This window comes from Grampus griseus (genome assembly GCF_964374135.1).
Source record: "Grampus griseus genome assembly, chromosome: 2".
In the NCBI taxonomy this organism is placed as follows: Eukaryota; Metazoa; Chordata; class Mammalia; order Artiodactyla; family Delphinidae; genus Grampus; species Grampus griseus.
Window position 1 is genome coordinate 103821712 of NC_139018.1, and position 26461 is coordinate 103848172.

The following is a 26461-nucleotide window of genomic DNA, read 5'->3' on the forward strand; positions in this document are numbered from 1 at the left end:
ATAAAGTACATTGTAATGAAACTGTAATACACCAAAAATTAAGAGCAGTCAGAAAGAAAAGGCAGATTCCCTAAAAGAAATGACAATTAAACAAACAATACACTTTTCAGTAATAATACGTGAGCCAGAAAAAGTAGAATTATATTATCAAACGCTGAGAAATAAAACAAACTGTCGACTTAGAACTATATATGGAGCAAAACTATCTTATTAGAATGAGAACAAAATAAAAATATTTCCAGGTAACAAAGAAGAAGATTGTTCATTACCAAGAGACCTTCACCAAAGGAACATCTAGAACATATAACATTTCAGGAAAAATGAAGAGGATTTCAGAATGTAGATTTGAAAAGAGGAGATGGAAAGGCAAAAAAGATCCAAATTTGTAGATAAAAGAAGACAAACATTGTTCATATAAAATAGTAATGTACCTAGGTTTTTTTACCTTTAAAAACCTAGGTTTTTAAACCTACATAGGTTTAAAAAAGAGACAGCATCAAAACAATAATATCAGTGAGGAGGGATGTGATGAAAGTCAAAATGCTCTATGGTCTCTGTAGATGTATAGGTTAATAGAACTAAATAGAGTTGAGAAATTTACCCATAGGTCAGTGGTGACAAGGTAATTCAATAAGGAAAAAATTCATTGTGAAAATTCAAGAGTAACCACTAAGAACAACAACAACATCAAAAATGTATAAATTCCAATCAGTAGAGAGGGAAAAAAGAAGGGGGAAAAAGTCAATCTCCTCAAAAGAAGTCAAAGAAAGAAGTTTAGAAAAAGACAAATAGAAATCATAAACAGGTTTATATACATAAATTATCACAATGAATGTAAATGACTCAACTTTTTAATTAATAGGCAAGAGATGGTCAGATCTTATTTATTAAAAAGGCACTCTAGCTAAACATCATTTTAAGAGGTATTTGTTTCCATAATTAAAAATTATTTCTATAGTTCTATAGAATCTACAGAACTTTAATATAAGTTCTACAGATTCAAAGCAATCCCAATTAAAGTCCCACTTAGTTTTCTTTTAGAAATTTTGATTCCAAAGTAGTTTTTTTCTAGGAATTGACAAGCTGATTCCAAAGTTTTCATGGAAATGCAAAGAACCAATAAAAGCCAAAACAATTTTAAAAAAGCACAAAGTTGTAGGATTTCTACCAGATGGTTTCTTGTAGTCTTCCACTACAAGACACGGTGGTATTGGCATAAAGACAGAGATATAGATTAATGAAATAGATTAGAGTCATGAAATTGACCCACACATCATTGGTGAAAAGGCAATTTAATGAGGAGAAAAAATAGCTTTTTCAACCAATAGCGCGAAACGATTTCTCAACATTGGCACTACTGACGTTTTAGACCAGATAATTCTTTGTGTTGGGGGGGGCAACCTTTACATTGCAGGATATTTAACAACATTCTTGGCTCTACCCACTAGATGCCAGAAGCACTCCTTCCTCGGTTATAAGAACCCAAAATATTTCTAGACATTACCATATGTCTGGTAGGAGGCAAAATCACTCTCAGTAGAGAATCACTATGCTTGAACAACGAGATATCCAGATGAAAGGAAAATTAACTTTGACCCAAACCTCACATCTTACACAAAAAAATAACTTGAAATTAACATACACACATTCACATAAAAGTTAAAACTATAAAACCTCTAGATCAGGGTTTCTCAACACAAGCACTACTGACATTTGAAGCTCCATAATTCTTTGGGGGATGTTATATACATTGTAGGATGTTTAACAGCATCCCTGGCCTTTAGCCACTAGATACGAGTAATTCTCTGCCAGTTGTGACAATCAAAAGTATCTCCAGACACTGCTGAAGTCCCCTGCGTGGGGAGTGGGCAAAAGGGTAAAGGAGTAAAAGTGACCTCGGATAAGAACCACTTGGGGTTGGCAAATATTTCTATGCTAGAACACACATAAGCACCAACCATAAAACACTTGCAAAAATTAGACTTCATTAAAATTAAAATTCTGTTTTTTGAGAGACTATTAAAAAAATTAAAAAGCATGTCACAAACTGGGAGAAAACTATATATACACACAAACACACACACATATATATAAAACAGGTTTGTATTCAGAATATATAAAGAACTTTCAAAAATCAATAAAAATAAAAACCAATAAAATTAGCAAAAGATGTTAACAGACATTTCACAAAAGCCAATAAAAACACAAAAAAGATGTTCAAACATCACTGCTCTTTGGGGATATGCAAACTAAAGCCATAATGAGACACTACTACACACCATAGGTTGGCTAAAATTTAAAAAGATCAACAATGTTAAGTTTTAGCTAAAGTGTAGAACAACTGGAACTCTTATACATTCACTGTTGGCGGGACTATAAAATAGTACATCCACTATGGAAAACAGCTTGGCAGTTTCTAATAAAATTTAACTTCGTACACTTGCCAGATGATCTATAAATACTATACCTAGTTATATACCCAAGAAAATGCAAATATATGCCCCCCCAAAATCTTGTACAAGAATGTTCTTAATAGCTTTATTCAAAATTGCCCCAAACTGGAAATAACACAACTGCCCATCAACAGTTGAACTGGTAAACCAATTTTGGTATAACCATACAATAAAACAAAAAGGAATAAAAAAGAATACATTATGGATACTTGCATCAATGTGGATGAATCTCAAAAATGCTGACTGAAAGAAGTCAGACACAAAAGAATACACTGTGTGTGATTCAATTTTTATAAAACTCCAGAAAAGGCAAATCTAATCTATGGTGACAGAAAGCAAATCGGTGGTTTCCTAGGGCCATGGATGGAAAGAGGCACAGAGATCTTTTTAGTGTGATAGAAATACTCCATATCAGGACTTCCCTGGTGGCACAGTGGTTAAGAATCCACCTGCCAATGCAGGGGTGTATGGGTTTGATCCCCGGTCTGGGAATACCCCATGTGATACAGAGGAACTAAGCCCATGCGCCACAACTACTGAGCCTGTGCTTTAGAGCCCGCGAGCCACAACTACTGAGTCCGCGCACCACAACTACTGAAGCCCAAGCACCCTACAGCCCACGTGCCATAACTACTGAAGCCCACGTGCTCTAGGGCCCGCGTGCTGCAACTACTGAAGCCCACGTGCCAAGAGCCCGTGCTCCGCAATGAGAGAAGCCCCCGCTTGCCGCAACAAAGACCCAACACAGCCAAAAATAAATAAAATTAAAAAAAATAGTAATAAAATACATTAAAAAAATAAAATATTATAAAAAAAGAAAAGAGAAAGAAATACTCCATATCATGGCTGGCATCATGGTTACACAGGAAGACTCACTGACATGCACTTAAAATCGATTCTTATTGTATGTAAATTTTACCTCAGTAAAATTGATTTAAAGTTAAATATAGATTAAAAAGGGAGAGTTTATTCCTAGAAGAGAACATAGGCAAAACATTCTCTGACATAAATTGTACCAATGTTTTCTTAGGTCAGTCTCCCAAGGCAATAGCAATAAAAACAATATAAACAAATGGGACCTAATCAAACCTACAAACTTTTGCACAGCAAAGGAAACCATGAACATAATGAAAAGACAACATACAGAATGGGAGAAAATATTTGCAAACAATGTGACCAACAAGGGTCTAATTTCCAAAATATACAAACAGCTCATACAACTCAACAACAAAAAAACAAACAAGCCAATCCAAAAATGGGCAGAAGACCTAAATAAACATTTCTCCAAAGAAATATAGATGGCCAATAGGCACATGAAAAGATGGACAACACTGCTAATTATAAGAGAAATGCAAATCAAAACTACAATGAGGTACCACCCACACTGGTCAGAAAGGCCATCTTTAAAAAATCTGCAAACAACAAATGCTGGAGAGGGTGTGGAAAAAAGGGAACCCTCCTACACTGCTGGTGGGAATATAAGTTGATGCAGCCACTGTGGAAAACAGTAGGGAGGGACTTCCCTGGTGATCCAATGGGTAAGACTCTGAGCCCCCAATGTGTGGGGGGGCCCAGGTTCGATCCCTGGTCAGGGAACTAGATCCCGCATGCATGCTGCAGCTAAGAGTTCGCATGCCGCAACTAAGAGTTCACATGCTGCAACTAAAAGATTCCACATGCCGCAATGAAGATCCCACGTACCACAACTAAGACTCAGCGCAGCCAAAATAAAGAAAGAAAGAAAGAAATATCAAAAAAAAAAGAAAGAAAGAAAACAGTAGAGAGGTTTCTCAGAAAACTAAAAATAGAATTACCATATCAGCCAGCAATCCCACTTCTGGGCACATATCCAGACAAAACTATAATTCAAAAAGATACATGCATCCCTATATTCATAGCAGCACTATTCACAGTAGCCAAGACACGGAAACAACCTAAATGTCCACCAACAGATGAATGGATAAAGAAGATGTGGTACAGATATACAATGGAATACTACTCAGCCATAAAAAAGAACAAAATAATGCCATTTGCAGCAACATGGATGCAACTAGAGATTATCATACTAAGTGAAGTCAGAAAGAGAAAGACAAATACCATATGATACCACTTATATATGGAATCTAAAATATGACACAAATGAAGCAATCTATGAAACAGAAACAGAATCACAGACATAGAGAACAGAGTGGTGGTTGCCAAGGGGGAGGAGGTTGGGGGAGGGATGGAGTGGGAGGTTGAGGTTAGCAGCTGTAAGCTTTTATATACAGAATGGATAAACAACAAGGTCCTACTGTATAGCATAGAGAACTATATTCAATATCCTATGATAAACCATAATGGAAAATAATATATTAAAAAAAAGAATGTAAAAAATGTATAACTGAATCACTTTGCTGTACAGCAGTTAATGAACAGAACATTGTAAATCAACTATACTTAAAAAAAGACAGAGTTTATTTAGTACATAATGGCTACACGTTCTAACAATATAAATGCAGTACTAAAAAAAGTACGGGAGAATGGTGAGAACATATGAAAAAAATTTTTCATGGTGAGAACATATGAAAAAATTTTTTCAAACTATTTTCAGAAATTCTATTGATTGGTGGCAATTGTATTATTATGAGGCTGTTGTGAGTATAATGTGGGATAAAGCAAATGAGACACGTGGTAATTTTTTCTTTAAATGTACTTTTTCTAGCTCCATCTACTGAAAAAGTCTCATAAACACTGATCAACTCAGGTGCAGTGAGCATCCCCAGTGCCCAGACTGTAGTCTTGAAATGCCGTTTCGCACTAAAAGAAACAAAGACTCTAGAAAATGTTTCCAGGGCTGGGATAGGAAATGTACAAAATAAGCCTCAAAGACTCCTAGAGTGACTCAAAAGCCAGTATGAAGACCCCATCACTGGTCAAAGTTGGTATTATCTGAGTTTCAAAAAGGATAATTGTAGCAGACTAAAACCCATCAAATGTGTTTAACTTCATGATTCAATAATAATATTTTTTTTAAAAAGTGATCACCATTGTAAAATAAGAAGGAACCAATTAATTTTTTCAAAACTGGTATATAAAGAATCTAGCACTTTTTCTGCTACATGAAATGGGAAGCCAAAGAGTAGATGAGGAAAAACATATCTTAATAAAATTATTCCAACTAATGAATAAAAATAAATGACGCAATTAGAATTTTACAATTTTTCAAACCCCAGTGAATGAATAAATCTGGCATTAAGCATCAATAGCTACTAACATCACAAAAAACAATCAGACATTATGTGCCACCTGATTAAAGAAAACACTACCATCTATATGTTCAAACCCTTTGGCAAGACTGTAATTCTGATCAAGCTTCTGGATCCAGTTCACAATTTGTAAGAAATAAAGAGGAAAAAAGAACATGTTGAACATCATCATGAATATATAGTTATCAAAATCTAGACTGTGGGAAACTCGAAAGGTCAAATGACCCAGGTTTTTGAAAAGATAAAGTTTAAAGAAAAAAAATATGGAGGGGGATCTTGTAGATTAAAAAAACTGTTTTATCAAATAAAAGAAAAAACTCCCAATGTAGTCTCCCTTATCCATGGGGGATATATTCCAAGACCCTCAGTGGATGTCTGAAATCGTGGATAAGACTGAATATCATTTCCTATTCATACATACCTATGATAAAGTTTAATTTAAAAATTAGGCACAGTAAGAGATTAGCAACAATAACTAATAATAAAATAAAAACAGAACAATTATAGCAATATTGTAATAAGTTATATGAATGTGGTAACTTTCTCTCTCTCAAAATATCTTACAAATTTAATGTCTTTTCAATCTTAACTAAGCACCTATCATGTGCTGCAGCTGTAACTTTTGCAGTTTGAGGTGTGACAGCAGAACATGAATTTCTTTTTCCTTTGTTATAATTTCATGGATAGAAGATTCGTTCTTACTGCAGATCTTAGTAACTGCAGCATATGATTTTTGTTCTTTCCTTACTAAGTTGAGAACTTTCGCCTTTTCACTGAAAGGAAACACTTTGCGGCTTCTTTTTGGCATACCCAAACTGCCAGCATCGCTACTCTTGCACTTTGGAGCCGATATCAAGTAAAATAAGGGTGACTTGAACACAAGCACTGTGATACCTTGAAAGTCCATCTGATAACCAAGGTGGCTACTAAGAGATTAATGGGTGGGATATACTAGACAGAAGGATAATTCACATTGTGGGTGGGGTAGAGCGGGACTGTGAGAGACTTCATCACACTACTCAGAATGGTGTGTGATGAAGTATTTCTGGAATTTCCATTTGTGGGTAACTGACACGGAGTAAAGCAAAACCAAGATTAAGGGGGGACTACTGTACAACCCATAAAACTTTTGTATTTAGGATATACAAAACCTCCCACATATCAGTAACAAAAAGATGGAAAATCAAGTAGAATAAAGGGCAAAACTTGAACACTCAATTCACAGGAAATGACCAAGAAACATAGGAAAAGGTATAGTCTTATAAATATAGCACCCTATCCTCTAGATTGGTTAAAACTAAAATGACTGTAAGTATCAATTGTTGAGGATATGGAGTAAAAACCTCTCAAACACTGCTGGGTACAATGTAAACTGGCATGACCACTTTGGAAAACAGTCTAACATTATCTATTGAAGTTGAAGATATGCATACTCTATAACCCAACGATTTCATCCCTAGTCATATACCCAGTAGATATGTGTGTACATGTGCAGCAAGAGACATGTATGAGAATTTTCACAGGGGCACTGCTTACAATAGCTCAAAACTGGAAACAGCCCAGATTTTGATCAACAGAATAAACCAGTTTACTTATAGATGTACAGAAATAAAAATGAATGAAATACAACTACACACATACATACATATGAATCTCACAAACATACCATTGAGTAAAGGACGAATTCTGTTCACATAAAAGAGCAAAAGAATTCACATAAAATTCAAACATAGGCAAAAGAAAACTTGAATTATCAAAAAAAAAATTTTCTTAAAGGCATGGAAATGATCAAACCAAACTTGGCACAGTGATTATTTCTTCAACAAGGGAAAATGTTATTATCTAGGAGGGATACACAGGGGCCTTCTAGGTTACTGGTAATGTTTTATTTCTTGACTTGGAAGAGAGTTACATAGGTGTTCACTACATAATTATTTGTTAAGCTGTACATATTTGTTCTAAATACTTTTGCATAGGTACATTACATTTCATAATATAAAATTAAAATTTTAAAACAATAAAAAGGTTAGAAAAAGATCAGTGAGTCTTTGGGGTAAGATGTAAAGTGTAATAAGACAATGTGCTGCCAAGTCAACCTGGCTAAAAAGCAAGACCTAATGCTGACTGCTAGCTATCAAATAATGTACTCTGTTCATAAACAGTTTTATATTCACTTAACAAGTAATTATACTGGGCACTTACTGTGTGCCAGGCATTATTCCAGTGACTGGGAACACCCCAGTGCGCAAACAGTACTTACATACAAGTGTTAGGGAGAAAGACAATAAACAAAACATGGTAAAGGAAATGCTGCGGGTGATGCTACTTTTTATGCGGTAATTAGGAGTATCCTCAGTGATAGCTGGCAACTGAACAGAGAGAGACTTAAAGGAATCAAGGAACTAATCCATGCAGGTATCTGGGGAACAGCTTGCCAGAAAGATGGGAACAGCCAAAGAAAGGCCTTAAGGCAGGACCGTGCTTGATGTATTCAAGAGACACAAAGAGGTCAGGAGGCTGGAACAGAATAACTGAGAGGAACACACAGGAGATGAAGCAGGCTTGGGGTGGTGGTGGTGAGGAGGCAGGATCATGTAGGGCACTGCAGAACTTTCTAAAGACTGTCTCTTCCTGAGTGAGATGAGAAGCCATTTGAAACCAGCAAAATGAGGGGATGTGATTTATGTTTTAAAACCATCATTGTGGGCTTCCCTGGTGGCACAGTGGTTGAGAATCTGCCTGCCAATGCAAGGGACACAGGTTTGAGCCCTGGCCCGGGAAGATCCCACATGCCGTGGAGCAACTAAGCCCGTGCACCACAAGTACTGAACCTGCGCTCTAGAGCCTGAGAGCCATGACTACTGAAGCCTGCGTGCCTAGAGCCCGTGCTCCACAACAAGAGAAGCCAACACAATGAGAAACCTGCACACTACAACAAAGAGTAGCCCCCGCTCACAGCAACTAGAGAAAGCCTGTGCACAGCAATGAAGACCCAACACAGCCAAAAATAAATAAATAAATTTTAAAAATTAAAAAAATAAACCATACATGATAAAATTGATAAATCTGAAATAAATAAATAAATAAAACTACTCACTGTACAAGACAATGTGATATACTTAATAGTATTGAACGCTACACTTAAAAATGGTTAAGATAGGGCTTCCCTGGTGGCACAGTGGTTGAGAGTCCGCCTGCTGATGCAGGGGACACGGGTTCGTGCCCGGTCCGGGAAGATCCCACATGCCGTGGAGCGGCTGGGCCCGTGAGCCATGGCCGTTGAGCCTGTGCGTCCGGAGCCTGTGCTCCGCAACAGGAGAGGCCACAACAGTGAGAGGCCTGCGTACCGAAGAAAAAAAAAAAGTGTTTGTTTTAAAGTAGAACTTATACCCTCTGCTGTCCTCCAATTTATAATGAGCACTTTTTTAAAAAGCTGTGCTAAAATACCCTTAAAACCTACTATCTTAACCTTTTCGGGTTTTTTTTTTGCGGTACGCGGGCCTCTCACTGTTGCGGCCTCTCCCGTTGCACAGGCTCCGGGCTCAGTGGCCATGGCTCACGGGCCACCAGGGAAGCCCTGACTAGTTTTAAAGGCTTAAAAAAAAAATTCAGACTGGTGTTGGTGTTTCTAGATGAATTCTACTACAACTCTACTATTAAGTTACTATTCAAGTAGTGTACTCTAAATTTTTCCTACGCCCACTACATGATGGGAGGATTTACATGCTTTGCTAATAAATGTGCATGAAACAGATAGTTAGTGGGAAGCATAAAACAGATAGTTAGTGGGAAGCAGCAGCATAGCACAGGGAGATCAGCTCCGTGCTTTGCGACAGCCTAGAGGGGTGGGATAGGGAGGGTGGGAGGGAGGCTCAAGAGGGAGGGGATATGGGGATATACGTATGCATATGGCTGATTCACTGTGTTCTACAACAGAAACACACACAGTATTGTGAAGCAATTATACTCCAATAAAGATGCATTAAAAAAATAAATGATAATTGCCCTCAAAAAAAATTAAAAAATAAACCTGCATGAATAATTTAAGTATCAAAAAATTATTTGATGAAATTTATCATCCGGTGGCTGGTTACCATGAAAATAGTGAATATAAATTTATATGACTAGGTTCTAAAGGACCATACAGAATTTTAAGGACCAATATAACTCCTTAAACCCCATTCTCTCGCAAGGGAAATCAGTGCATCAGATCAAACCATCCATATGAGTAAAATATAACTCAAATACAGTAGATCATTAAAAGAAAAAAACATGAAAATACTATAGTACCTGATTTTGAGGTGTCAGTATTTCTATTATTTAAATACATGATGAATAAAAGACCTACAGAAATTTGGTCTCTAATTTGACAATATTAACATGTGCTTTTGGAAAATCATCACACATTTTAAAATGCTGCTATTGCATATTACTTGGCAGTTTAAGTAAATGTGATTTTTTTTTTTTTACCTCTGTGAAGAGACGAGCATCATCAGAAAGCATATTATAATCCTGTGCACATTTCTTTGCAGAATTCTGCAAAAATTTTAGGAATTCTGTAACTTCTTCATTCACATGTTTTTTCATATCCTGATTTAAAAAAAAAAGTAGACATATCTTAGAATAAGAAGCTTGGTTAAAAACAATCACTTCTCAATTGCTGCACTAATAATATGGACTTAAAGTATCATGTCCAAAGCAGAAATCACAAAAAAGTTCATTCCACAAAAAGAGAAAAGCTAATGACTAATGCTACAATATATGATTAGGAATTAATAAGCTCATTTTATAAAATGCTCTTAACATAAAAAGGACAAACATCCAAATGGAAAAATAAGCAAACATATAAATATGCAAGTTACAAAAGAAGAATTAGAAATGGCTTATAAACACATGGAAAATGCTTATTTTCATTAGTAACCACTGTAAGTTAATATAAAACAAGAGATTGCCATTTTTTCCATATCAAATTAGAGGCAAAAAAAATAATGTTCATTGTTAGTGAAGATATTTTGAAAAAAACCTTCTTACAGTACTGGTACATACAAATTGGTTTAAACTTTTTTTCAGAACAATTTACTCGTGTGTAACTGCAGATCAAAGCCTTAAAAACATGTATAGTTTTTGATCTGGTAATTATATTTTTAAGAATTTATCTTAAGGAAACAATCATAGATATGAACAAAGAGTTTGCAACAATGACATTCAGCACAGCATCACTTACCTAATCGAGAATTTGGTAACTACTTAATTAAAGTAATAATTAACAAAAATTTTAAAGTGGTTCAAGGTACAAGGTAAAGTTCTACTGCTAGTACTTAATATGAACTGGGGTGAAATATACTCAGAACTAGAGCAAAATGCCTCGACTATAATAGAAACAATAGAATTAAAGCACCAATGTTCTGTCAATTAAACTCCTTATAGTTTCCATTTTTATTAATGTGATTGCACCTAAAAACATAAAAGCAAATTTCAAATATTTCCTAACTTTTAAATATTTTTTAACTGACGCTGAAGAAAACAATACATACCAAGTACTGCAAGTATTCATTTTTATTTATTCCAACAGCTTTGGAACTCACAGGGATTTTTGCATATTTAACCAACAAATCCACATAATTCCTCTGCTCTCTCTGTGAGAAACGAGAGAAACGAGGATAAGGAACTCTTGGTTTTGGAAGAAGAACCATTCCAACTGTGGTTTTCACTTTTTCCTTTGCTTGAGTTGCTGAACTAACTGCCGGCTCAGTTTCTACGGAACTTGCTGAGGCATTCAAATTTTCTCCTATACGTCTGGGGAAAAAAAATACAATTTACAAATATGTGCTTTTCACATGAAGATTACTATCATGAAACTTCATGATTCTCAATCACCAGGGAGAATACAGAGTGATTAACAGAGTAAATTCTGGATTATTATCTAACTCTGCCACCTGCATTTTGATGTTTAGCCATTTAGTATAAATTAAGTATTCTGCAGGATAGGATCACATTACAAGTTTACCTTCAATTACCTGACGGAGAGGAAGAGGCAAAATCCTTAGACAAGTTATTCAATTTGGAAGCTTCCTCCCTTTATTGAAGAGGGGTAAATCACTCTTGCTAGTTATATATGCAGGTATTTTGTGTTTACATTTTATTACAATTCAAGTTGTTTTTTAATACCTAAAGTCTTCAATAAGATATATCAGTTAATGCAGTGAACAAAAGCCACTAAGAGCAGGATATGTTGGGGTCACAAACTTGAAGTTCACAAATTCACTGAGATTCTAAATTTTCTGGTTTCCTCTGCTTTAATTATCTCAAGAATTTAAAAGAAAATCCCAACACTCTGTGATATATTTTATGGAAATAACAGTGGTTTTAGAAAAGTTGTATAATCCTCTATCACTCATGCACATGGCTGAGTTTATAGAAATGTCTTTATGTTTTGTATAGATACAAAAGAGAAATCTTGGCACATCTATAATGAAATACACTACAGGAAAAACTGGTGAGTAGCTAGAGAACCTGTTACCCTATCTGTTTATGAAAGCCTACCCCAAATTTAAAAAAAAATCAGCTTACTACCCCAATTAAGGTATATGACACAAATTTCTTATCTTGTAAATAATCTGTCTCTATTGCTGCTATTCAGTGTTATAACCTACATTTTTCATAAGAAAGTCTTAAAGTACACAAACACACACACACACACACACACACGAAACTACATTTCCTTAGCCTCTACAACTTCAATTTCCACCACAGTAATGATTTGGTTCCAAACTAAAAAGCGTGAGTTAAGCCCCATCCAAAGCTACCATTAATTTGTTTTAGATCAACGTTAAAATATTAGAATAAATACGATAAAAATTCCAAAATTCTTTAAAAAAAGACTTAGAGCCCTCAAATAAGGCAAAATATTCAACATTACTCTTTTAGAGCTAAACTCTGGATGTAAAACTAACCAAGAGAGCAGGTTAGTAAATGGAAAAAGAATTTTGGAAATTAAAATAAGGATGCTTAGATTGGCTCTGAAAATAATACAGGTGAAAGAAGACATACTTAGCTACTAAAGTTTCTCCAATAACTGCATAAAAATAAGCATATTTTAGGTTAACAAAATGAGTATTAACTGCTGATCTTGGGAGAAATGTATTACAGCAAATTGATTTCTCACTAGAAAATGTCTTGAGAGCTATTCAAACCTAACAGTATTGTGTCCGCAATTCTTAACAATACTGCTTCACAGCTGTCTCTCTGAATATGAGAACATGTCTGTCCTTGTGACACAAACTGGCAAATTTAATTAAGCTGCTGCAGCAACAAGATGCTGACTCAGATACGCCAGAGTAGGAATGTCAAGAAATTCTAGCAGTTTAAATTGGCTACATTCAGCAAAGAATGAAACGGCAGCACATCAAGATCATTTCTGTGTGCAGCGCTGTCAAAATCTTCATCAGGGTGCAAGCCAAAAGCATCTGATGGGTTTTTTCTATCCACATTTACAGCATTATATTTTATTTAAGTTGATGGTTTGAAGTTTTCTCCCTTCATTTTGTCAACTCTCCTTTTTTACTTTAAGTCTCTATGAAAAAAAGGCAGAATTCAAAAGTTTTCATTTCCTATGCTTTAAGTCTCCTGGTTTGGGTAGCTTCTTTAAGTAGCATTTGGAAATGGTACTTCTAGCCTCCATCTAAAGTCTACCTGTACCTCCTGAATTTGATTTACTTATGTACATTAAACATGTTAAAATTTCTTCTTTTTCTTCTTTTTTGTGTATTTGAAGCTTCTTTCCCCTTTGTTGGCTTAAAACTCAGTTATAAATATCAATAACCAGAAACTAATTTTTTTTTTTAATTTTGGCTGCATTGGGTCTTCATTGCTGCGCACAGGCTTTCTCTAGTTGCAGCGAGCAAGGGCTGTGCAGGCTTCTCATTGCGGTGTCTTCTCTTCGTTGCAGAGCATGGGCTCTAGGCACATGGGCTTCAGTAGTTGTGGCACGCGGGCTCAGCAGTTGTGGCTCATGGGCTCAGCAGTTGTGGCTCATGGGCTCTAGAGCACAAGCTCAGTAGTTGTGGCGCACAGGCTTAGTTGCTCTGCGGCATGTGGGATCTTCCCGGACCAGGGTTCGAACCCCTGTTCCTTGCACTGGCAGGCGGATTCCCAACCACTGCGCCACCAGCGAAGTCCCCAGAAACTAATATTTAAAAGGCAAATATTTACCTTTCAGTGGAGGGAAAAGGGTTGAATAAAAACCTCATATTGTTGAAAGTAGCATAATTAGAGGTATCAATATTTTCCCAAATATGTTTTTATAGAAAACAAAATACAAAATTAGGGCTAATAAATTTACATTCTTCCAAGTCTTTTTTGTTTTTTTCTTCCTGGTTTTTTCATCAAGAAAACTGTGGTAATTTAATATAGTCTGAAAATCCATTCTTACTATAATAAAACTAAACGTTAGCAAAAAAGACTAGAAACATACGAAATCAATGACTTGTGTCTTTATTTCTTCTATGCTAAAAGGAGTATTATACTAACAAATTATTTTGTGCTATATAGAAATCTAAAGAAAAACAAGTGATATTCTAAGAAAAAAAGATTTTAGGTGTTTAAGTGTACTCAACTTCCAGTAGGACGTCCTCTCCCTTACAAATTTCAGACTATAACCCACGCTTGGGATATGCTGAATAGAACCGGATTTGAAAAGGACCATAAAATAATTAAGAAGCAGTAGCAAGGGACTTCCCTGGTGGGGCAGTAGTTGAGAATCTGCCTGTCAATGCAGGGGACATGGGTTCGATCCCTGGTCCGGGAAGATTCCACATGCCGCGGAGCAACTAAGCCTGTGCACCACAACTACTGAGCCTGTGCTCTAGAGCCACAACTACTGAAGCCTGCGTACCTAGAGCCCGTGCTCCACAACAAGAGAAGCCACCGCAATGAGAAGCCCACGCACCACAACAAAGAGTAGCCCCCATTCGCCACAACTAGAGAAAGCTCACGCGCAGCAACAAAGACCCAATGCAGCCAAAAAAAAAAAAAAAAGATGCTCATTGTTTGTAACAGTAAAGGAATGGAAACAACCTAAATGAGTATCAGTGGTAGCAATTAATTGATTCCACTAAGAAATACCACTGTCACCAGAAAACTAGGAGGAAAATTAGAGTGAGATATCTCTATGGTCAAGAGCTCATTGATGATTTTAAGAGGAGCAGTTTTAGTAGCCTAGTGAGGGCAAAAGGCAGATTACAGTGGAATGTTCAGTGAAAGCAAGTGCAATGGGATACGCAATAAAGGGAAGGGTTTTTTTTTCCATCCTGTTTTTTTTTTTTTTTTTTTCCCGGTACACGGGCCTCTCACTGTTGTGGCCTCTCCCGTTGCGGAGCACAGGCTCCGGATGCACAGGCTCAGCGGCCATGGCTCACGGGGCTAGCCGCTCCGTGGCACGTGGGATCTTCCCAGACCGGGGCATGAACCCGTGTCCCCTGCATCGGCACACAGCCTCTCAACCACTGCGCCACCAGGGAAGCCCCCTCCATCCCGTTTTTTAAATTGATTCTCCAAATCTGTCTTTTGGCTGGAGAGTTTAATCCATTTAAAGTAATTATTGGGAGGAAGGGACTCAGCAATGTTATTTTGTTCATTGTTTTTGGTATGTCTTATAGATTTTTTGTCCCTCATTTCCTCCTAGCAAGCATATACAAGTATTTAAAGAAGTCTAAGTACAAATGAGAGAAGAGCTAAGAAAGCAACTAGGAGGGAATGTAGAACCCAGGGACTGAGATGGGACAAACTTGAGCATGTTTAAATATTGGTCAAGAGAGAACAAAGAGGGTCTTCCCTGGCAGTCCAGTGGTTAGGACTCTGCGCTTCCACTGCAGGGGGCATGGGTTCGATCCCTGGTATGGGAACTAAGATCCCACAAGCTGGGAGGCATGGCTTAAAAAAAAGAGAGACAGGAGTTAAGAGGGGATGCTAATTGACAGAAAGGGTACTGAAAAGGCAGGAAAAGATGGGGTCCCATTCCATGCAGAGGCTACAAGTATGATTCCTCCATTGCAAAAGGAGTGGAGAAAGGATGAAAGTTAAAAATTAAGCTCCCCTAGGGGAGCCCCCCAATTCCTCATTTGGCATATTTTCACTGCTTTCTAGTAAACTTGATTAGTTTTAAGATTCATCCAAAATAGAGTTGAAACAGGTAATCACAAAGGAAAGAAGAGCTGTTACAGGCAAGTAAGCAGTGAGAAGGGAAAATCATCACTTAATAGGCATTTTCATACCAGAAAAAAACTCTATGGCAATTTGGTGGTATCTATTAAAATATAAAATGTTTATAGAATCTGCCCAAACAATTCAATTTCTATGAATTTATCTTACAGAAATAATTACAAGAACTTTATAAATGTTACTGTTTAAAATCCCAAAGAAAGAGGAACACAAACATTTTGCAATGTAAAACTAGCTAAAAGAATTAAAAGTATCTCTGTATAGTAAAATAATATGCAACCATTAAGAAGACTGAGTTAATGTAGGGGCACAAAATACCCAAACTATTACTTTAAATGAAAAAAGCAAATTGCAAAACAGTTTTATAGTGGTTACAGCATTTTACAGCATTTATGGTGTCATCCCCCACCCCTTCTTTCGGCCATGCCACACGGCTTGCGGGATCTTAGTTCCCTGACCAGGGATTGAACCCGGGCCCTCAGCAGTGAAAGCACGGAGTCCTAACCACAGGTCTGCTAGGGAAGTCCCCCCATTTTTGTTTTAATATGTATCTGTTCATGAGTGGAGAGAAAGGTCTGAAAAGATATATATGCACACCAAAGAGTGGTCGCTTTTTGGTACTGAGTTCTTCTAATTTTTAATTTCTACATTTCTATAATTTGAATTTATCATGGTGGATATAGATACATATAAAACTTCAACTATCAGGAAAATAACAATCAAATATGGAAATAAATAACCAAATAAATAAACATATTACCTGCTAGATAAAATACATAGTTCTTTTAAACTTGGAGCCATGGAATGATCTTTATAATTTTCTCGAGAGAAAAATGTCTTAAGGCCATTTTTGGGGGAAACATCCCTGTAAAACAAAGTAATTTACTTGAATTTGACAATTCAAAATTTCATGCTAGATTAACAAGCATAATGGTACAATTGTAATTTAAAACTACATGTCCCCTACATCCCCTTTCCCAGAAAATCACCTCAATAATTTTAATTCCATGTGTGAGTTTAGATGTTTTACTTCTTGGATAGTTTTTAACCTAGGCCCATTCTGAAATTCTCCAATTCCAACAATCAGCCTTGCTTTTTCCTTTAGTACCCAACTAAATGCCAGAGATACTTGAGAGTTAAAGACAGAACAGACTGAAGTATCATAAAGGGTCTGTCAGGGGCAAGGCTCACCTCAGGCTCTGTGGCATAACATTAAGATGTTTGATTGCTGAAAGAAAATGCTTCTTAACCTATTTTTGTCTCATTCACTATTGTGCTCAGCCAAAAAACACTACAAAGACTGATTATCCAACGTTTTTTGTTAACTTGGCAAATGTGATAAATGGTGTGCCTCTACTAAAACTACTTGCAAGGTCATATATGATTTTCTATACTGTAATTAATTTACAGACTAACATACTATAGTCAATGCTTTCTGTATAGTAAGCATCCAATAAATGCTGGTTGAACGAAAGAATTTAAAAATTAAACACACTGAGAACAATTAATCTAGGGAGAACAAAAATTAGAAGGATTCTGTAGAAAAGGACCATTCCAAGGACTGTAATACTGTGCAAAGGCTCTAAACCACGTTTGGTTTCACAATGTCAATGATATAGAAGAGCATCTGTTCTGCATTTGAACACATTTTTTATGGCAAGGAGCATAAATGTGCGTACCTCTTAAAACTTACAACAGAAAAATCTAGTCAAATGGCACCTTTGGCTGGCCCATTACTAAAATGGGAAATTCTCGCATATTTGCTCCATACTCATTTCTTACTGTTTTAAAGGTGTTTATCTAAAAACAATAATTAAGGTATTAATGATAAATCTAAAAAGTCTTATTTGTTATGCACCGGGGTAGTTTCTTAGTACTTGCTATTGTGCTGTATCTGTGACATCTCATTAAATTCTAAAGTTTTTGCATAACATACAAAAACAAAGTCATGGGCCTCAGGAATTGTGAGCTCCTTGGAGGAAACACTGTTTTCAATAAACAAATACTTATTGAACACATATTGACTGTATTTATTTGATAAACTTGACATGTTACACTTTGTAAATTTAAGGTGTACAGCACGTTACTTTGATAACATTTCTATACTGTAATATGATTGCCACTGAATCAATATTTATCACATTACATAATTATAGACAATATCATTGTCTATATGCATTATACGAGAGGATGTAGTGATTGAATCTTCTGAGTCAGGTACTATTTCAGTCATCTTTGTAATCTCTTGTAACTTTTGTATTCTCCTCCGCTAGCACACTCCTTCGCTAGTAGAGTAGATGCTCACTAAATGTGTGTTAAATTGATCTAAAGCAGCACACACATTAGATTTCTACATAGCCACCATATTACTTAATAAAGTTCTCTATTTGTAAAGTTCTCATACACTTCTAAAACAGTCTATGCATTTACATTATCACTTGATATAGATTCCAATATAACAAAAAGAAGCTTGCCTATTCTTAAAAAAAGGTTCTTGAACGCAGGAAAGTTCCAGCATCTCTCCTTTACTAAGATCAACAATAAATACATGATGGAGTTATACCTAGAAGCAATCTAAGTGCTGAATTGTTATCACTTTAGGAGAGGAAGTGCAGTCAAAGATAACTCAAAAGTGCCAAGCAGGTGTAGATAAGAACGGGTAGGGCTTCCCTGGCGCAGTGGTTGGGAGTCCGCCTGCCGATGCAGGGGACACGGATTCGTGCCCTGGTTCGGGAAGATCCCGCGTGCCGCGGAGCGGCTGGGCCCGTGAGCCATGGCCGCTGGGCCGGCGCGTTCGGAGCCTGTGCTCCGCAGCGGGAGAGGCCACAGCGGTGAAGGGCCCGCGTACCGAAAAAATAATAACAATTAAAAAAAAAAAAAAAAAAAAGAACGGGGTAGATGAGAATGGGGTAAACTCTAAGCCACTGTACTTATCTTCTTTCTGTTTCCTCCAGATCTCTCCAGGCCAGACACCCTCCTTTCCTAATGCAGCCACCAGACCCACTTCAATCCTCTTTAGGAGATTACAAACAGATGTGACTCACCAGTTCAGCCTTGGTTCACCCATGGCCATCATGGAGCTCATATTCCTAGATTTCTGCTTCACTCTAGTTCACAATTCTGCTGCCTGGCAGTGCAGGCTCCTAAGGAGGCAGGATGTCTCTAGAATTTTCACTCAACTGAGGAAAAAACCAAAGGTCAAGAACAAAAGCAGGTGACTGGCTGGACCAGATACTGTTAACTCAGATGAGTCAAGAACCTGTTCCTAACAACCTCAATCGACACAGACACGTAAAATAGAAAAGGGCAGACAGACGAATATTCCCAAGGTCTTTGAGGCAGAACAGCGAAGCTAACATAGGATCAGTCCTTCTCCATTTAACTTATTCCAGGAACGTCACGAAAGAAGACCGAAACAGAATTGTGTTCTCATTGCTCACATACAAGATCCCAGAATTGGGCTGTATGTCTTGACTCAGTCCCCTGCCCCGACTCCCTTATTGTCAAAATAAATCTTGCTTCCATTTTCCCAACCATATATTATTATGGGGCAGATTCTGGCAAGCAACGAAGGACAAAAGCTATCTGGATGTCAAGAATCTTTCAAAGAGAACCTCACTTTTGGAGGAGACTGAGGGCCAGATAACTTAAGTGACATTTCACGGGATCACTTAAGAGGACTCACCAGCACTAGAAATCTGGCTTGCATCTGGCCTGAACGTCAACACTGCATGTTCAGTGCTTCTCCTGCCACCCCGTGCGGATAAAGAGTTTGTGAGCAACGGACAGTCAAACGTAGGAGTCGATCTCTCAGTAGCGGGCGGGCCTCACCTGCTCCCACTTAATCCACCTCCCACGCTTCTGCCCGGTGAGGGGCTGGGGCGGGAGAGCCGATGAAGGCACAAGGAAGGCTGAGGGAAAGGGAACCAAAGGAAAAACAAGGTTCTAGAAATGCTGTAAATCGGTGAGCAAAGACAGGGGAGGGGACCGCGCCAGCACCAGGTTCGAAGGGTCCTGGCCCGGCCTAGGGGCCGCCATGTTCCCTCCTCCCGCCCCTCACAAGCGCGCCCTCCCCGCCGAGTCTCTGCAACAAAGCAGCCTTGCCGCCCACCTCGTGGTCCGCGGCGTCTCCGCCCCGAACCGCGACCTGGACCCTAGCGAAACAATCACACGCCCGTACAACCCACGCCTCTCTGTCGCGCGCCTCGGGAAGGCCTTATTTAAAGGACATGGCCGCGCCGCCTCGGCCTTGCGTGGTGACGTCATCAGCGACGCAGTGGGCGGGGCCCGTGCGACTCGAGAGGGCCGTCCCCCGCCTCCCCCTCCTTCCCCCGCCCCCTTCCCGCCTCCTCCCCGCCCCCGGACTCCTGGTAGATTCCGCTGGAAACTGTGAGACAGGGGTTGCTGGAGTTCACCTTGAGGGCTGGGGGGCTATGTATTGTCCTAGAGAGTCCTCGACCTTGAGGAGATCATAAACTGGAAGGAGGACAGTACAGTACAGTACTGGAAAGACCCAGACTTGGTTGTGACCTTAAGTGTCTTAACTGACTCATCAATAAAATGGAGATATCATAAGCACCTACTTAGTAGGGTTTTTTGAAAGGATTAAATGAAATAAGGGATGAAGCTGTGCTCAGCACAGTTACCTGGCACGCAGTAGCATCTCCACTCCATTCTCCTCCCATTTTAGATGTCATTTTCTACCAGCGGTCACTCTGGCTCTTACACTCACTAAGTGTAAGATTTTCACTCACTCAGGAAAGATTTATTGAGCACTTATAATTCGTGCTTGGTGCTGCGTACACATAGGACTCGGAGCCAATACTGGTTTTTCCAAGAGCTTTTGATCATTGGGAATCTAAGATATACACATTAAATAATTACAAAATAAAATACAAAGTGATGAGCTACATAAGAAAGGTATTATAGAAAAGATTGTGTGAGTTCAGGGAGGGAGAGAAATCACTAGTAAGAGAAACAGAAAGCAGCTTTGACTAGCTAAAGACATCTACTGAGCACTTATGTCAGTTACCACTTTGGGCACTTGACATGTCAGCCCATTTGAAGAATTTGAGGTATGTGGATGATGGAAAAGGATGGTTCTAGATAGAGACCAGCACAGGGAGCTGCATAAACCTACTACATGAACAGAGTCCAGTTTGTGTGCTAGCAGGAAAGCATGTTCTAAAGTTTAGAATGATTTGTGATATTGTTTAAAATTATGTTTACATAAAAATCATACGCATGTGAAAAATCTCCCTTGAATACAGGGACCCTTAGGTAATTTACTTTGCTTGCATTACAAGGTCTCTGAAGAGCAGTAGAGGAAAGGGTTTGGAAAATTAGGTTGGGAATAGAACACAGAAGACCTTATAAGCCAGAGTAAGGATTTTGATTTTATTGTATAAGAAATGGGATGCTGAGGGGAGAGAGGAGCTTATAAGGAGAGGAATGACACAATCAGAGCTTCTGTGTTTTAGGAATGTTTATCTGGCAATGTATTGAATGATTTGTAGGGAAGAGGCCACTTAGGAGACAGTGCTTGTGGATGCTTGCAAATCAACTGGTGCAGTGCCCAGCACTGTGGGGCAGCATTTCTTATTAGGTGAGCGATGCTGACTCACGTGCTAGGACAGAGATGGACATCAAGGCAGTGTAGAAGTTTAAGAATTGGGTACTATCTCGCAAAGCATGCAGTCGGAGTTGGGAGTCATGTCCTAGTCTTCAGTAACTGTTCAAGTGAAAGAGCAATACCATATGATATCTCTTACATGTGGAATCTAAAATATGACTCAAATGAACCTATCTACAAAACAGAAGACTCACAGACATAGAGAACAGACTTGTGGTTGCCAAGGGGCAGGGGGCATGGAGGAAGGATGGAGTGGGAGGTTGGGATTACCAGATGTAAACTATTATATAGAGAATGGATAAACAACAAGGTCCTATGGTATAGCACAGGGAACTATATTCAATGTCCTGTGATAAACCATGATGGAAAAGAATATTAAAAAAAAGTATATATATATATATATATATATATATATGAAACACTTTGCTGTACAGAAGAAATTTACACAACATTGTAAATCAGCTATGCATCAATAAAATAAAAATTAAATATTTCCTTTAAAAAAAAAAAACTGCTCAAGAATTGTTGAAGCACTCATGCTGCTGGGGTGCACCAGCCCATAGTAGTGTGGCATGGTAACGTCACCAGACATGGCCTGTGTTGAGATTACAGATTATCATCAGTTTGCTCTGGTCCAGTGTATCTGAGTGCCAGTGGTTACAAGAAGGAACTTTGGAGATTATGTAGTCCAACTCTCTTGTCTTCCTGATAAGGAGACTGAGGCCCACTTTGTCAAGTGACTTTTCCAACATTTACGTGATCAGTGGTAAAGCTGATACTACAAATCAGGTCTCATAACCTTTGCCATTAAAATGTTAAGTCTACGCATCCTTCCCTCTTTACACGCTACTTTGTAAACCAGAAGCAGTTTAATGAAAAGAACATGGATTTTTGGAGTCCGGCAGATATAGGTTTGTATCTCAGTTTTCCTGCTTACTGGCAGTGTGATCCCAGACATGTTGTGTTGCCTCTTTGGGCCTCAGTTTCCTCATCTGGGTAATGGGTGAGGTAATATCTCACCTACAGGATTGTTGTGAGGATTAGAAGTAACATGTAAAAATTTCACTACAAAGAGTAAATGCTCAACAAGTAGTAGCTATTAGTATACACTTTCATGCCAAAGACAAACAAGCAAATACATTTGACCACTCACAGTGGTGGTGGCATTGTTTAACAAATGATTATAATACAGTATAAACAGGAAATGATATACGCTGCCAACTAAAGAATGTCGCTCTCCATCTGGCTCTACAAGGATTAGGTAATTAGCCACTGTAGCCGTTGAACTGTAACACACCCTGAAAGGAGTTCAGGGCAGAGATCAGGAATGAGACACTCTGTGTTCTGGGTAAACTGGCAGAGCAAGCCTTTAGAGAGTTAGATATTTTCAGAAGAAATTTTTTATGAACCTGGATTCTTGCATCTTCCCATACTTAGAAAATCCCTAAAACCATTACCTAAGCTGTCTGTTCCTTGTGACTGGCAGCAACCTTCTACCGAGACATGTGCTTCATTGCACATACCCCACTTCGACAGAATCACATATATACTGACCTCTCCCCTTACCTCTTTGGAGCAGTTTCTCAGAGCTATCAGAGAGGCTGTGTCCTGGGCTATACTCCTCAGTAAGTCCCTAAATAAAATTGAAACTCATAGCTCTCATGTTGTTTCTATTTCAGTCGACCACACACACACACACACACACACACACACAATTATAGATTCTATGGGAACACAATGAGGAAGGAACTCATTCTGACAGACAATTTATAGACTACTTCAGAGAAAAAATTTAATTTATATTGGGTCTTGAAGGATGAGTAGGAGTTCACTGGGTTGAGAAGGGGCTGTGGTTTTGGGGGTGTGAAGAGCCCAGAAGTGTGAAACAGTGCTGCGTGTTGCAGGGAGGGGAACAGCTACTGTATTGCCTTGTGGGGGAAGTGGAGGCCATTGGACTGGACAGGGGAGGAGGGGCCTGAGAGGGTCTTCATGCCATGCTAGAGAATTTGGAACTTTGGACTTTATTCTCTGGGTGATAGGGAAACCACTGTGTGTGTGTGTGTGTGTGTGTGTCTGTAAAACAGCTTTATTGAGGTGTAATCTATGTGCCATAAAATTCACTCACTTAGTTATCATTCACTAATTTTTAGTACATGTACAGTTGTGTAACCATCAACACTACCAAGTTTTAGCACATTTCCATTGCCTTGAAAAATCCCGTGTGCTCTTTTGTAGTTAATCTCTCTTCCCATCCCCAGCCCCAGGACAAACACTAAACTGCTTGTGATTCTACAGACTTGCCTTTTCTGGACATTTCATGTAAATGAAATCATACAATATATAGTCTTTTGCATCCAGATTCTTTCTCCTAGTAGATTATCCATTTTTGAGGATCATCCACGTAGTAGCAAGCATTAGCAGTTGTTTTGTTGCTGAATAGTAGAATGACATTTATGTATATGCCCCAAGTATTTTATCCCTTCAACACTTGATGGATGTTAGATGGTTTCCACTTTATATATATATAGCTATTATGAGTAATATTGGTATGAACATTTGTATACAAGTCTTTGTGTGAACTTTGTGTTTTCATTTCCCTTGGGCAGATACCTAGGAATAGAATTGTTGGGTTGTATGGTAAATTTGTGTTCAACATTTTAAGACACTGCCAAACTGTTTTCCAAAGTGATTGTTCCATTTTATTCTGTGGATGTTCAAGCAGAAAAAAGATTTGGTTTCCATTTCTTCTAAACTGAGAAATAAACAAACTCCGGAGTTGAATGAGAAGCCAATCTCTTTTTGAAAGAATTGATAACAGTAGTTACTTGAGTTTATGTTTCAGTGGACCACAATTTCAAAAATAACTCTTGAAACTGCAAGCACCTGGCTAAGTGAAGTTATCAGAGTTGTTCTAGATGTGTATTTCTTTAGACCAAATCAAGACAGAGAAATGTGCAAGATCATCTATTTTTTATCAGTACCAAGTTATTTTCCTACCTCTCAGCTGACGAGCTTCCTTTGCTTGATCTGGGGTGAACTTGGCCTTGGAGAGTTTATGGCTGGTAACTACTTCACTCAGGGAATTACTTCATGAATTTACAATTATCCATAAGGCCCTTTCAAAGTGAGAATCCAGAAATAGCCCTCTAGCAAAGAGGTTTCAATCTAGTAATTGATTCAGAAACTAGTGGGGGAAACACTGTTGCCAATAGTAGTTTGTTCAAATCAGGCTTTTCAGCAATAAATGGTATTTCAAGTGGGGAGGAATTATTATTACTCCTGAAAACCAGAAAAATACTGGCTATGCTGTGTTTGGGATATACTGTGTCAGAACAGAACGGCTAAAGTATTCAAATTTTTCTACTCAGAAGATGATAATTTCTATAGCATATTTTGTTGTATTCTGTATAAGATTGTCCCTGGGCTAAAAAAAGACCCAGAAATAACTGTTCATCTGAATGCTGGTCTTCTTTTAAAATTTTTTTAAATAGAAGTATAGTTGATTTATAATGCTGTGTTAGTTTCTGGTGTAAAGCAAAGTGATTCAGTTATAAATAAATAAATATATATATTCTTTTTCATATTCTTTTCCATTGTGGTTTATTACAGATATCGAATATAGTTTCCTGTGCTATTCAGTAGAATCTTATTGTTTATGTATTTTATATACAGTAGTTTGTAATTGCTAATCCCAAACTCCTAATTTATCCCTCCCCCACCCTCTTTCCTCTTTGGTAACCATAAATTTGTCTTCTATGTCTGTGACTCTGTTTCTGTTTTGTAAGTAAGTTCATTTGTATCATATTTTAGATTCCACATATAAGTGACATCATATGGTATTTGTCTTTCTCTGACTTATTTCACTTAATATGATAATCTCTAGGTTCATCCATGTTGCTGCAAATGACATTATTTAATTCTTTTTTATGGCTGAATAGTATTCCATTAGATATATACCACATCTTCTTTATCCATTCATCTGTCAGTGGACATTTAGGTTGCTTCCACATCTTGGCTATTGTAAATAGTGCTGCTATGAATGTTGGGATGCATGTATCTTTTTGAATTAGAGTTTCCTCCAGATATATGCCCAGGAGTGGGACTGCTGAATCACATGGCAACTCTATTTTTAGTTTTTTAAGAAACCTCCGTACTGTTTTCCACAGTGGCTGCACCAATTTACATGCTCACCAGTGTAGGAGGGTTTCCTTTTCTCCACACCCTCTTTATGAATGCTGGTCTTTTACAGGTAGCACCTAACTATCCCACAGAGAGAAGGTAATGATAGCAGAAATAATTCCAAGTGGATAACTAAATAATTATTTATATTTGTCTTTACAATAAAGTGTGCATTTTATGGGAGGGGTAAAGAGAGAATGGTAGAGGATGGATGTGAGACTTGTCAGGAGGTGACTATCATAATTAATTGTGAGGCTAAAATTAATTTTTGTTCTCTAAGCACAGAACAATTCATAGTTGAAGCAACTTCCCCCCACAAAGAAATCATTCTGGAATTAAAAATACTGTTTGAGAAGTCTATCAAGCAGATAAACAACAAATGGATTACTGAGACATGACTATACCTTACTAGAGTCAATATTTCCCCTTCAAAGGAGAGAAAAAAATCCAGAATCAAAGTAAACACACAAACACTAGTTTGTTAGCTCCTTACATCATAGATAAATGACATTAGCAAAAAACGGGATTTTTCTCCAGCTCACAACTGGTGGTACAGGGCCAGGATAGAGTGCCTGTTAATCTAGCAAGAGGCTTCTGCCACTCTTGGGACTCTAGGCTTGCCTTCAGAAAAGCTGGGGATCCATCAATGTGATTCATGACATTTGTTATACGCAATGACTTTTGGGATCATTTCAAATATTTATTTTATAAAGTGCAAGAGACGCTTAGGT

General features: G+C 37.9%; 1 protein-coding gene across 3 annotated transcripts in view; it reads right to left on the reverse strand.

The window, feature by feature from the left end:
* ICE2 (interactor of little elongation complex ELL subunit 2) overlaps positions 1 to 20162 on the reverse strand; it is a 69077-nt gene extending 48915 nt beyond the window's left edge. For all 3 annotated transcript variants that reach the window (XM_082681524.1, XM_082681522.1, XM_082681523.1), the window contains exons 1-6: positions 20031 to 20162; positions 19605 to 19830; positions 18964 to 19098; positions 16680 to 16784; positions 11236 to 11497; positions 10172 to 10291 (exon numbers count right to left, since the gene is read on the reverse strand). In XM_082681524.1, coding sequence (XP_082537650.1) covers positions 10172 to 10291; positions 11236 to 11497; positions 16680 to 16784; positions 18964 to 19004 — 528 coding nt within the window. In that variant the 5' untranslated portion in view covers positions 19005 to 19098; positions 19605 to 19830; positions 20031 to 20162. The remainder of the gene's footprint in view (positions 1 to 10171; positions 10292 to 11235; positions 11498 to 16679; positions 16785 to 18963; positions 19099 to 19604; positions 19831 to 20030) is intronic.
* Between the last annotated feature and the right edge of the window lie 6299 nt (positions 20163 to 26461).